At 50.7% G+C, this 13,727-nt stretch overlaps 1 protein-coding gene across 2 annotated transcripts in view; it reads left to right on the forward strand.

Annotated features, from left to right (window-relative positions):
- CTNNBL1 (catenin beta like 1) overlaps positions 1-13,506 on the forward strand; it is a 98,505-nt gene extending 84,999 nt beyond the window's left edge. For both annotated transcript variants that reach the window (XM_081323760.1, XM_081323761.1), the window contains exons 13-16: positions 272-352; positions 8,466-8,603; positions 9,196-9,268; positions 13,285-13,506. In XM_081323760.1, the coding sequence (XP_081179886.1) occupies positions 272-352; positions 8,466-8,603; positions 9,196-9,268; positions 13,285-13,373 (381 nt within the window). In that variant the 3' untranslated portion in view covers positions 13,374-13,506. The remainder of the gene's footprint in view (positions 1-271; positions 353-8,465; positions 8,604-9,195; positions 9,269-13,284) is intronic.
- The last annotated feature ends 221 nt before the right edge of the window (positions 13,507-13,727 follow it).

Consider the following 13,727-nt stretch of genomic DNA (forward strand, 5'->3'; position numbering starts at 1 on the left):
GGCGCCTTCGCCAAGCCATTGCATCAGAACTGATATCTTTCCCCCGCCCTGAAATTTACCGAGCAGGCGAGAGGAAGTCTAGTCAGTCGCTGCAAGCCAGCAGGGCTAAATGGAGCTGCCGTGTTCAGAGGCACTCTATCCCCGGGAACAAGACACGGGGGGGGGGGGAATGCACGAAAGGGCCGAGAGTCCTTGCCCGCGTCCCGCGGAGAGGCGGGCAGACGCACAAAGAAAGAACAGAAACCCAGAGAAGTGTCCTTCTCTCCTCCAGGTGGACAGGCTGATGGAGCTCTATTTCAAATACCTGGACGCCATGCAGGTGGCCGATAAGAAGATCGAAGGTGAAAAGCATGTAAGTCTTCCCCCACACACACAGCTGCCTCCTGGGGCAACACACGTCAGAAACCCCCAAGGAGGGAATATTTGGGGCTCAGGGTTGAACTGGGGGGGTCCCAGATGCTCTCTGAGCTGGCTGGCTTTCTGGAAGACATTTCTTGACCCAGCTGGGTAACATCATCAGTGACAGAAGGAAGGAAGAGGGGTTTGCAGAGGAGGAAGAGGAGGAGGAGAGGGACTGGGGGGTCCCGGATGCTCTCTGAGCTGGCTGGTTTTTCTGGTAGACGTTTCTTGACCCAGCTGGGTAACATCATCCATAACCTTTCTGGCTTGGCAGCCTGGCACCAGGCGCGCACGAGGGGGATGGTTCTGTGTGAGTGGCAGGCCCACACGCATGCGCAGAGCTCCATTTGTGTGAACGCAAACATCCATTGCTCCCGTGAGTGAGCTTTTGTACACAAACACCCACCACTTCCACAGCCTGATTCTGGATGGGCTGCAGGCTGGGAGTTAGGGACCCCCAACATAATCAGTGCTAGATGGGGGAGGGTTTTGCAGAATGGAGGAGGAGGAGGGGGACTGTGGGGTCCCTCGTGCTCTCTGAACTTGGTGGTTTGTGGAGAGGAGGAGGAGGAGGAGGAGGGCTGTGGGGTCCTTGGTGCTCTCTGAGCTTGGATCATTTCTTGCAGACGTTTCATGGCCCAACTAGGGAACATCATCAGTGCGCGTAAGGAGTGGGGTTTGCTGTCAGTTTATGTTCTGGCGTCTTGCCCCGTCAGTGTTGGTGGGGATGGTCTTACGAATTCTTTGTTTGGGCTGTTGGCCTCTCTGGCAGTTTCTTGATTGGGGTCTTGCTTGCTTCAATGCTGGTCTGATGTTAATCTTGGAGTCAATCTAGGTACTGATTTTGCTCTTTTTGTTCCCTTTTTGGGCTGGGTGAGGGTCCGTTTTGCATCGTCTGCAGAGCTTAATTAATGCCTGCATGTCCCTGGATGGCTTCTAGGATCTCCCTGGCCTTTTTGGACCTGGCCTGGCCTCAGTTTCCCAGTTGAAACTCCGGCTGAGTCTGTCCAAGCGTTGTGCAGGTAAGGAGCTTTCGCCCCGTCTTCCGACTGCCGGTTGTGCTGTTCACGGATGTGTGTTGCCGGCCTCTCTGTCCTCCGTGGGGGCTGTTGCAGTCCTTGCACTGCAGGTTGCTGATGACTCCTGTTTTTCCTTCTGGGGCTACGGGCTCTTTCCCTTTGCGTAGGATGTTGTGTAGGGCTTCAGTTGTGCCGGTGTGCTACGCTGATGCCATGGGGTCGTGGTAGTTCCCGAGATGTTCTTGATGCCTGGCCGTGTCGTTCTTTCTAGGGCTTGTGTTGGTTGGGCTCCGATCCATTTGGTGGGGAGACCTTGTGCGGATGCTGTTTCTCTGCCCTTCAGGGCTGGGCGGAGGGAGCCACGCAAGGCCACGGATGAAAGGCTTTGGGCTCCCTGCCACCACCCTCTTTCCTTGGGGGGTGGGGGAAGGAGGTGAGCAGCTGCCCGGCCCCCACCCTCCCCAGAGGTCCAGAGGCGGAGGGCACCAGCGACAGGCAGCCCCATTAACGGAAGGGCGACTGAGGCAGGCGATGGCTTAATACATTATTCCTCAGTTCCGTGTGGAAATTATGCTCAGCAGGTTGATTCAATAAAACGTTCTCTCTGGGCATTTTGCATGCTAATGGCTCCTAAATGAGATGATAATTGTGCCACCACCTCCGAAGGCAGAAATGGGATCCTGCCAGGGCAGCCAGGAGGGGGGAGGGGGAGAAGCCACCAGCCGCGGGTCGCTTCCCGGCAGATTGGAAGGCGCCTGACCGGGCAGGCGGCTGCAGATGGCCCTAGCGAGGGCCGGAGAGGGCGGGTCAGCGGCAGTGGTGCATGGGAACAGCCCATGTGCAGGCAGTCCTCAGCTTACAACCACAATGGAGGCCAAAATGTCCGTTGCTAAGAGAGACAGTTCTTAAGTGAGCTTGGCCCCTTTCTGCGACTTTTCTTGAATGGAATGGAATAGAATAGGAAAATAGAATAGAATAGAATAGAATAGAATAGAATAGAATAGAATAGAATAGAATAGAATAGAATAGAATAGAATAGAATAGAATAGAATAGAATAGAATAGAATAGAATAGAATAGAATAGAATAGTATAGAATATAGAATATAGAATATAGAATATAGAATATAGAATATAGAAAATGGAATGGAATGGAATGGAATGGAATGGAATAGAATAATAGAATAGAATATAGAACAGAACAAAACAGAACAGAGTAGAATAGAGAATAAGGAATAGAATAGAATGGAGCTGGAAGGGACCTTGGAGGTCTTCTAGTCCAGCCCCCTGCTCAAGCAAGAGAACCTACACCGTCTCAGACAGGTGACTGTCCAGTCTCTTCTTAGAAACCTCCAGTGATGGGGCACCCACAATTTCGGAAAGCAGGCTGTTGAGAAAGGAGACTCCGAGGCCCGGGGGGGGGGGGGGGGCTGGGGTCCCCTTCCTTCTTCGGCCTGTCAGTCCAGCCTCATTAGCGGCAGGAAAGGCTGCTGAGCATCAGGGGAGCCCATCTCGCTGCTGTCTCCTCCCATCAGCACCGGGCATCTCACGGCGGAGAAGGATGGCACCTGAGCCCTCATCAGGATGTCGTATCCTGGCAGTTTAGAGAGGGGGGAAAAGGGGGGGGGTATTGGCACTGATTTATTTATTTTATTTCTCCTCTGGCACATCCACTTTTCAACAAAAAGGAACAGAGGAATAAAATAACAAAACGCAGAATGCGCAATCTGAAATCTTAACGGGAAGATTACAAATGTGTATCTGTCTTGCATAGATAGATAGATAGACAGACAGACAGACAGACAGACAGACAGATAGATAGATAGATAGATAGATAGACAGACAGACAGACAGACAGACAGACAGACAGATAGATAGATAGATAGATAGATACATTATATATATATATATATATATATATATATATATATATATATATATATATATATATATATATATACATATATATAATATACATATACATATATAATTATATATAATTATATTTTATATATATTTATATACATATATAATTCTCAACTTACGACCACAATTGGACCCTGTTGCTAAGCGAGACAACGGTTCAGTGAGTTTTGCCCCCATCTTAGGTCCTTTTCTTGCCACCGTTTTTAAGTGAATCACTGCAGTTGGTAAGTCAATCACACGGTTGTTAAGTGAATCTGGCTCCCCCCCCCCATATCAGAAGGTCGCAAAAGGGGATCGCGTGATCCCCCCGGGACACGGCGACCGTCATAAATACGAGGCAGTTGCCAAACATCTGAACACGGAGATGCTGCAACGGGCATCAGTGTGAAAAGGGGTCCTGAGTCTCTTTTTTCAGTGCCGTTGTAACTTTGAACGGTCTCTAAATGAACTGTTGTAAGGTGAGGACTGCCTGTCCCGGAGCAGTCACCCCTTCCCAGAGGGGAAAGAAGGGAGAGGCAGAAAGCAAGGCTGGGGGTCTAGCAAAGCAGGGACGCTGCCCAGGCCTCGTGTGGTGACCCTGGAGACGTCTCAGGGGCCTCTCTGGGCCCTTCGGATCAGCTTTGGCTCTCCTAGGCAGGGGTCCCAGGTCGGGGTGCCCCCACCTGGCAGAAGAGCCCCAAATGCCCCCCCCTCCTCCTTCCCTCAGCAGTGTTGAGATATTGAGGCTCTGGAAAGAGTGCAGAGAAGAACAACTAAGATGATCCAAGGCCTGGAGACTAAGACATACGAAGAAGGGCTGCAGGACTTGGGTTTGGGCTGGTCTAAAGAAGAGGAAGAAATAGGGGAGACACAATAGCAGTCTTCCAGTATTTGAGGGGCTGCCCCAAAGAAGAGGGGGTCCAGCTATTCTCCAAAGCACCAGAAGGCAGGACAAGAAGCAACGGTGTCAGGTTTCCGATGTATGGGCTTTTCAAGCGAATGGAAATTCATCAAGGAGAGAAGCAACCTGGAATTAAGTGGAAAATTCCTGACCATGAGGACAATCAACCAGTAGAACAGACGTTGCCTCCAGAAGGTGTGGGTGCTCCAACACTGGAGGTTTTTTTAAGAAGAGGCTGGTCCAGAATGATGTTGTCAAGGTTCCAGCTGACGAACCCAACCAAGCAAACACCTTTGAGACATTCCAATCTCTTAACATAAAACTTTTATCGAGTACATCATTTTGGCACGTATGAAAGCAAAACCAGCTCCGGGGCAAACCCCAGCCCAAACCCCTCTAGGAAAAGTATAGACTTCCCCCTCCTGTCCCTGAACTGGTCACATTGCCCAATTAGGTGTAAAAATATTGTTATGAGAAAATGTCTCTGAGTCGGGACAGGCATCTGGTGAATCGTCCTTGATTCTCACGGTCTGCCTTCTTTTATCTCTGTAGCCTGCATTCCATTTCCCCATCCTCCTCCCAGTTTCGTTGGCAAGCTAAGAAGCAATCCTTTTTCCACCAGCAAAGGGAGCTTTAAGCTTGGCAGGGATAAGGTCTTCTGCTTGACCCTTCCAGCTCTATTCTGATGGGATGATTGACATGAAGAACGGTTGCAGGAATTGGGTATTTATTTTATTTATTTATTTTATTGAATTTATATACCGCCCTTTCCCGAAGGACTCAGGGCGGTTTACAGGGTACTTAAAACATGGATACAAAAAATTTAAAAAGATTAAATTCAGTCCCTGAAGTAAAAATATAAAAACCCCAATTAAAACTCTCAGCCTGGGCCAGAAAGCTCAAAGAGCCAGGTCTTCAGGTCCCGGCGGAATGAGCGAAGGTCGGGGGCAGTCCTAAGCTCCACGGGCAGCTGATTCCAGAGGGCAGGTGCACCCACTGAGAAGGCCCTCCCCCTGGGTATTGTCCGCCGGCAATCTTTTACCGGCGGTACCCTGAGAAGGCCCTCCCTGTGGGAGAGCACTGGACGAAGGGAGCTTGATGCCGGCAGCAGGTGTTCCCTCAGATATTTATTTATTTATTTATTTTATTTATTTTAATTCCATTTATATCCCGCCCTTCTCGGAAGACTCAGGGCGGCTTACAAGCTTAGCAGTAGCCTTCATTCTATGTATATGCCTGCTTATTAGGGCTTTCATACACCCCCCAAGCGGCATTATTACAAAGTCAGCTTATTGCCCCCAACAATCTGGGTCCTCATTTTACCTACCTCGGAAGGATGGAAGGCTGAGTCAACCTTGAGCCTGGTGGGATGCGAACCTGCACTAATTGCAGGCAGCTGGTGTTACTTAAGGAGGCATTAGCCCACTGCTCCACCAAGGCTCTTCCCGGACCCAAGCCATTAAGGGCTTTATAGGTCATCACCAGCACCTTGAATCTCACCCGGAGGGCAACTGGGAGCCAATGTAGGTCGCAGAGTAGAGGTGTTACATGGGAGTATTGGGAAACCCCCATCACAACTCGCGCGGCCACATTCTGCACCAGCTGAAGCCTCCGAGTGGTCCTCAAGGGCAGCCCCATGTAGAGAGCGTTGCAGTAGTCTAACCGGGAGGTCACGAGCGCATGGTATGGCCAGTATAGAGAAAAGAAGGACCAGGGATGACACGATAGCAGTTATTCCAGTATTTGAGGAGCTGCCACAAGGAGGAGGGGGTCATTTTATTTTCCAAAGCGCCTGAAGGCAGGACAAGAAGCAGCAGATGGAAATAATCAAGGAGAGAAGCAACCTGGAACTAAGGAGAAACTTCCTGACAGTGAGAACAATTAACCAGTGGAACAGCTTGCCACCAGAAATCGTGGGTGCTCCATCACTGGAGGTTTTTAAGAAGAGACTGGACAGTCACTTGTCTGAAATGTTATAGGTTGAGCAGGGGGCTGGACTAGATGACCTCCAGGATCCCTTCCAACTCTGTTATCCTGTTCTTCAGTGGTCTTGCAATGGGGGGGTGAAGCGGCAGGAGGAAGCCCCCCTTGCTGAGGGTTGCAGGGATGCCAGGGTCTGCCTCTAATGATGAAAAACGGCCCCAGCGGAGCGTGCCCACTTGCTGGGCCACCGTGCCATAAATCAGACCCACGAGGGGGCCAAGGAGATCTTGGCTGGCGAAACAACATCCCAGCACGAGGCTAGCAAAAGCTCAGCTGCTGCTGCTGCTGCTGCCAGGGTGCCACCTCGGGGTGGGGGTTGCAGCTGGCGAGGGTCTCGGGGCACAGAGTTGGGTTCCTAAGAGGGGTCCTTCCCCCTGGAGTGAAACTGGCTCTCCGGGTCCTCAGCTGTAATTCCCGGGAGTTCCTTTATTTCTTCATTTAAATTTTGATGGCATCCATCTCACAGACTCTGCAACTGTGGGTGGCTGACAATGTGGTCCAAAGTGAGAAAGTGCTACAAGGGAATGAAAATTAGAAGAGTGGAGTGGAGTGGAATAGAGAATAGAATAGAACAGAACAGAACAGAACAGAACAGAACAGAATAGAATAGAACAGAACAGAACGGAATGGAATGGAATGGAATGGAATGGAATGGAATGGAATGGAATGGAATGGAATGGAATGGAATAGAATAGAATAGAATAGAATAGAATAGAATAGAATGGAATGGAATAGAATCTGGAAGGGACCTTGGAGGTCTTCTAGTCCAGCCCCTTGCTCAAGCAGGAGACCCTACACCGTCTCAGACAGGTGAATGTCCAGTCTCTTCTTAAAAACTTCCAGTGATGGAGCACCCACAATTTCTGGAGGCAAGGAGTTTCACTGGTTGATTGTCCTCAGTGTCAGGAAGTTTCTCCTTAATTCCAGGTTGCTTCTCTCTTTGGTCAGTTTCCAACCGTTGTTTCTTGTCCTGCCCTCTGGGGCTTTGGAAAATAACATGACCCCCCCCCCCTTTGTGGCAGCCCCTGACATACTGGAACACTGCTATCATGTCTCCCCTATTTCTTCTTTTCTTTAGACTAGCCAAACCCGAGTCCTGTAGCCGTTCTTCGCATGTTTTGGTCTCCAGGCCTTGGATCATCTTAGTTGCTCTTCTCTGAACTTTTTCCAAACTCTCAACATCTTTTTTGTAACTTGGTGACCAAAATTGGCTGCAGTGTTCCAGGTGTGGCCTCACTGGGGTTTTATAAAGCGGTACTAATACCTCGCGTGATCTTGATTCTGTGCCTCTGTTAGAAGGACCCAGGATGGTGTTAGCTTTTTTGGCTGCTGCTGCACACGGCCGGCTCACGGCCAAGTGATCGTCCACTGGGACTCCGAGATCCCTCTTGAGATCATCTCTGCAGGATACCTGCAGCTCCCATGTTGGTCTCCTGAGCAAGGACCCCGAAAGAAGCAGCATCAGCCCTTCTGTTCAGCCGGAGGGTGTGCAGGACAGCCCTGTGAACGGAGTCCATACGTCGCATGTCCCACAGGATTCAGTCCCCGTCACGTCTTTGGTTGTAGAGTCACCTTTCTGGGCACAGGGCGGCTGAGCACCGGAAGGGCGACCCTTGAAGGAGGGAAGGTCTTCTACGCCCCCACCAAATCTGTTTTGTGGCCTTCTGACCTCAAGGCTGAGGGGCCACCTGAAGGCTGCTGGGCGGGGAGGGCATCTAGGGCCGAGGAGGCAGCGCCGATGCCGATGCTTTCCCGGAGGTCCCTCTGGACCATCCCTGAGAGAAAGGGGTCAGCAGGAGGTTTCATGGCCCAACTAGGGAACATCATCTCTTCAAGCATGGATGGTGTTAGTTGGGTCATGCCAGGTCTGCAAGAAAACAAGCAAGTTCAGAGGACAGCAAGGACCCCACAGTCCTCCTCCTCCTCTTCGGCTTCTTCTTCCTTCTCCACATCTTCCTCCTCCTCCTCTTTGGCTTCTTCCTCCTCCTCCTCCTCCTCCTCCTCCTCCTCTCTGCAAACCCCCCTCCCTTCTAGCCCTGATGATGTTCCCTAGTTGGGTCATGAAATGTCTGCAAGGAAACCACCAAGCTCAGAGAGCGCCCAGGACCCCACAGAAGTTGCAGGCGCTGCCAAGTGAAGCAGGCGTGGACTCAGTCCTTCCCCTATGAACTCTGCCTGCTTGAGAGGGGGGTTGGACTAGAAGCCCTCTGAGGCCCCTTTCAGCTCTGTGATTCTGGATCCGAATGGCTGCCCCTCTCAGGACATGGTGCGCCGTGGGGAGATCATTGACGACGACACGGAGGAGGAGTTCTACCTCCGGCGCCTGGACGCCGGCCTCTTCGTGCTGCAGCTCATCTGCTACATCATGGCGGAGATCAGCAATGCCGGCATCCCTCAGGTAGGACCAGCCGGCCCTGCCCTCCGTCCTCCCCCCCATGGCTCGGCCCTTCTTTTATTGACGGATATTATTTATGTATTTGCATCTCCCCTTTATTGTTTTTACAAATAACCTACTCCTGTTTTCTGCACAACCACCCTGCAAGGTAGACTGGGCTGATAGAGAGAGGACTGGCCCAAAGCACCCAGCTGGCTTTCATGCCTAAGGCGGGACTAGAACTCGCCACCCCTTGCTTTCTCCCCTGGTGCAGTTCCCGGCCCACCGTGGTGCTTCAGTTTGCAGAAGTGGGGGTCCTGCAGCCTTCCACAGCCCCCCCCCCGCCGGAGGTCCTCTCCGGGGAGGGGGCTGCCCCACGAAGGACTTGCAACTGCTGCCTCTTTGTCCTTCTCGCAAACAGTTGTGAGGTACAACAAAGCTGGCACAACATACGCAAAGTAATCCGCCTATTGTGATTATCAGGAACTTAAAAGTCGTTTTAAAAAATTCAAAACACGCTGGGCCCAGAGCAATCCACCCCGTTGCTTCCCCAAAGGCGGACTTCCTGCCCCCCAACTGAAACCCCTTTATCCCCCCCTTTTCTCTCCCCCCCCAGATCCGCCAGAGGGTGCATCAAATCCTGAACATGCGCGGAAGCTCCATCAAGATCGTCCGGCACATCATCAAAGGTGAGCACAGGGAGGGAGGGAGGGGCTGACTCAGAGCCCCCCCCCCCCCGGGCTCCCCTCACCTGGCCAGGAGACCCGCTGGCCTTCCTTGGGGGGGGAGGACTGGGGGGGGTCCGGCTGAGCCACCAGCGAAGGTCACTTTGCGTGCAAAGCCAGCAGCAACAGGGGCAGGCCAAGGGGGGGAGGGCAGGGGGGGCCTTTGCTGCCAAGGTTGCCTGGGGGTCAGATTCTGGGGTCTGCAAGCCGAGAACCAGGCAGGCCTGCCCCACTGGGAGGGCGAGACTTGGTTCTGACATACTGGGAAAGTTGGGGAGCCGCCCGAAGCCTCCCTCCCCCCCACACACACAGACCCTGAATGTGGCAGTGGGTTAGTGGATGCTTTGGGGGGTGTTTGTGGCCGCCTCTGAGAAGACGGGGGGGGGGGGATTTTGAGCACGTGAAGGCCACTTGCTGCTCCTCTGGCAGGTGGGGGGGGAGAGGAAGGGGGCAGGGCGCCACTTGGGGAGGCCCCAGCCTTGGGGGGGGCTCTCGTGGGGGTCCTCTGTCCCACCCCCTTGCTTGCTGCTCTCCCTGCAAGGTCCCCCCCTCCTCCCCCCTCTCCCCAATCCTTCTCCTCCTCCCCTCCTTCTCTTCTTCCTCCTCTTCCTCCTCCTTCTCCCCCCTCCTCCTCCTCCTCCTCCCCCTCCTCTTTTGCATGCTAATTGGCAGCCTGCTTTGGAGCCTGCTTTTTATGGCCTACATATTTTCCCTGTTTCTCTGCCAGCCTGACAGCTGATGGATCCCTCGGGAGGAGGGGGAAGGGCGGAGGAGAACGGCTGGGAGGGATCCAGTGCTCCGTTTCACAGGGAAGCCGGGAGACAGGCGTGGGGGGGGGACGGGGGGGGAGGGGAGAGGCAGGGAGAAGCTCTTGGAATTCCTTCCAAGCGCCCTGGAAGGGGGAGGGGGGGAGCCTGCCCACCCACCCAGAATCCCCTTCTTCTTCTTCTTAGAGAACCCCAAGTGCTGCAGGCATGCTGGACAAGGGGCCAGAAAACCCAAGGGTGTGTGTGTGTGCATTGGATGTGACCTCATCCTTTTGCAGAAGACCCCCCCCCCCCCGGCTTCCTCTGCTCTCCAAAAGCCTCGCCTGCAAACCCTCAGAAGGCAGAAGACCAGAGTGAGAAGGGACCTTGGAGGTCTTCTAGTCCAACCCTTTGCTTCAGCAGGAGACCAAAGGCGTCCAACCTCGGGAACTTTAAGACTTGTGGACCCTAACTCCCAGAATTCCCCCAGCCAGCTATGCTGGCTGGGGGGATTCTGGGAGTTGGGGTCCACAAGTCTTGAAGTTCCAAGGTTGGACACACAAACACACCCATACTATTCCACCTGTGGGGCAAGAGGGATGCCTGATGGGTCCTGTTGGATCCGAGGGCCAGGAAGGTCCCAGAAGGACTCCTTCCTCAAAGGCGGTCGTTCGCTTATCAGGCAGACAGGGGGCCGCCTTCCCGGTGCTACAGCAGCCTGCGTCCTTCCTGCATGGCGGCTCCAGAGAGGCTACATCGTCTCTTGCTCCCTCCGGGCTCAATCGGGCGACGATGCCCGCGTCGCCTTTCCGTCCCTCCAGATGCCCATGAATGGCATTTTGTAGCAGCTGCCAGGACGGAGTCGGTCTCTCGCTGAAAGGCTGGCAAACAGCCCCGTTTGATGCTCTTCCCCCCCCCCTCCACAGGTCATCGCTGTGGCTGCCAGCACAGGTGTGTCGGGGGGGGCTCCCTCTAGAAGCCCCAAAGAGCCGAGATTGCTTCCTTGCAGCAATGAGCTGCTTGGGACCCAGAATAAGAGAATAAAAGAATTGGAAGGGGCCGTTGAGGTCCTCTAGTCCAACCCCCTGCCCAGGCAGGAGACCCTACACCATTTCAGACAAATGGGCTGTTCAGTCTCTTCTTAAAAACCTCCAGTGTTGTAGCATCCACAGTTTCTAGAGGCAGGTAGTTCCAAAGCTTAATTGTCCTCACAGTCAGGAAGTTTCTCCTTAGTTCTAGGTTGCTTCTTCTCTCCTTGATGAGTTTCCATCCGTTGCTTCTTGTCCTTGTCTTCTGGTGCTTTTGGAGAATAGCTTGACTCCCTCTTCTTTGGGGCAGCCCCTGAGATACTGGAAGACTGCTATCATGTCCCCCCTCGTCCTTCTCTTCCGCCCTGAGTCCTTCGGGAGAAGGGCGGTATATAAATAAAATTATTATTATTATTATTAAATCCACTTCTCCCCCCCCCCCTCCTTTCCTCCTCCAATCCCACTCCCCTTCTAGCATTCATTCGCCACCACGGCACTAGTGCATGAAAAGACAGCCGATCCCGTGGCCTACCAGCCCTGATAATAGCCCTAGTTTGGGTCATGAAATGTCTGCAAGAAAACAACCCAGCTCAGAGAGCATCAAGGACTCCACAGCTGCCCCCCTCTTCCTCCTCCTCCTCCTCAGAGGAAGCACGACTCCTGTGCCAGAGTCGTCCAGATGTGAATAGAATAGAATAGAATAGAATAGAATAGAATAGAATAGAATAGAATAGAATAGAATAGAATAGAATAGAATAGAATAGAATAGAATAGAAGAATAGAATAGAATAGAATAGAATAGAATAGAATAGAATAGAATAGAATAGAATAGAATAGAATAGAATAGAATAGAATAGAGTAGACTGGGATGGGATAGAATAGAATAGAATAGAATAGAATAGAATAGAATAGAATAGAATAGAATAGAATAGAATAATAGAATAGAATAGAATAGAATAGAATAGAATAGAATAGAATAGAATAGAATAGAATAGAATAGAATAGAATAGAATAGAATAGAATAGAATAGAATAGAATAGAATAGAATAGAATAGAATAGAATAGAGTAGACTGGGATGGGATAGGATAGAATAGAATAGAATAGAATAGAATAGAATAGAATAGAATAGAATAGAATAGAATAGAATAGAATAGAATAGAATAGAATAGAATAGAATAGAATAGACTGGGATGGGATAGAATAGAATAGAATAGAATAGAATAGAATAGAATAGAATAGAATAGAATAGAATAGAATAGAGTAGACTGGGATGGGATAGAATAGAATAGAATAGAATAGAATAGAATAGAATAGAATAGAATAGAATAGAATAGAATAGAATAGAATAGAGTAGACTGGGATGGGATAGGATAGAATAGAATAGAATAGAATAGAATAGAATAGAATAGAATAGAATAGAATAGAATAGAATAGAATAGAATAGAATAGACTGGGATGGGATAGAATAGAATAGAATAGAATAGAATAGAATAGAATAGAATAGAATAGAATAGAATAGAATAGAATAGAGTAGACTGGGATGGGATAGAATAGAATAGAATAGAATAGAATAGAATAGAATAGAATAGAATAGAATAGAATAGAATAGAATAGAGTAGACTGGGATGGGATAGAATAGAATAGAATAGAATAGAATAGAATAGAATAGAATAGAATAGAATAGAATAGAATAGAATAGAATAGAATAGAATAGAAGCTGGAAGGGACCTTGGAGGTCTTCTAGTCCAGCCCCTGTTCAAGCAGGAGAACCTACACCATCTCAGTTTGTTGCTAGAGGAATGCCGGGTGTCACATCATTGTGTAAAAGTAGAAAGCTGAGGCCACAATGGTTATGTTATTGTTATCTTCTACGCTGCTGAAAAGAGTCAGAGGTCAAGGCCTTTTTCTTCCTTTCCCCCCCCCCTTCCACCCCACCCCCTTTCTCCTTTTCCTCTCTTTCTCCCCTAGTTTCCCATTATTATTTTCATTTCATTTCTGGTTTTATATTCTGGTAAACTAATAGAAATTTTAAACCGCAACGAGCGAAGGGCGCGAATTTTGGCCTGTCCGCCTCCCCAGACTGAGAGGACTTGGGTGGCAAAGGGATGGAGGAGGCAACTGAGCGACTGAGCTGAGCCCTTCTCTTTGGGCGGGGGGCTCAGAAGGCCCTTCCTCTTACTCAGACCTCCTCTGGCCTACTTGCAGAGTACGCGGAAAACATCGGAGATGGGAAGAACCCCGAATTCCAGGAGAACGAGCAGAGGCGGATTGTGGAGCTTCTGGAGAACTTCTGAGGCACCCTTGACCAGGACCTCCTGCAACTTGGGGTGCAAGAGAGACGTTCGGGAGAAAGGGGACCTTCTGATGGTTTTTTTGGGGGGGCTGTTATTTTGAATGATTAAAGTTGGTCTGGTTTGTATTTACAAAGTTTCTTGGCTGATTCTTGGTTGAGAGGCGTTGGCCACGGAGACCTTTAATCCCCCAGTTTCTTCTCCTTTTCCAGAAGGATTTGATGCTCCTCTGGCTGTGTGGCCCTTGGGGGCCCCAGATGCCACATGGCCTAATCGTTCCCTGTGACCCCAGATCTTAGGTTCCCTTGTCCTCCTGTAAGCCATGCTTCTCGACCTCAGCACCTTTAAAAGAGTTGA

This window comes from Vipera berus (assembly GCF_964194415.1).
Source record: "Vipera berus genome assembly, chromosome: 3".
Classification (NCBI taxonomy): Eukaryota; Metazoa; Chordata; class Lepidosauria; order Squamata; family Viperidae; genus Vipera; species Vipera berus.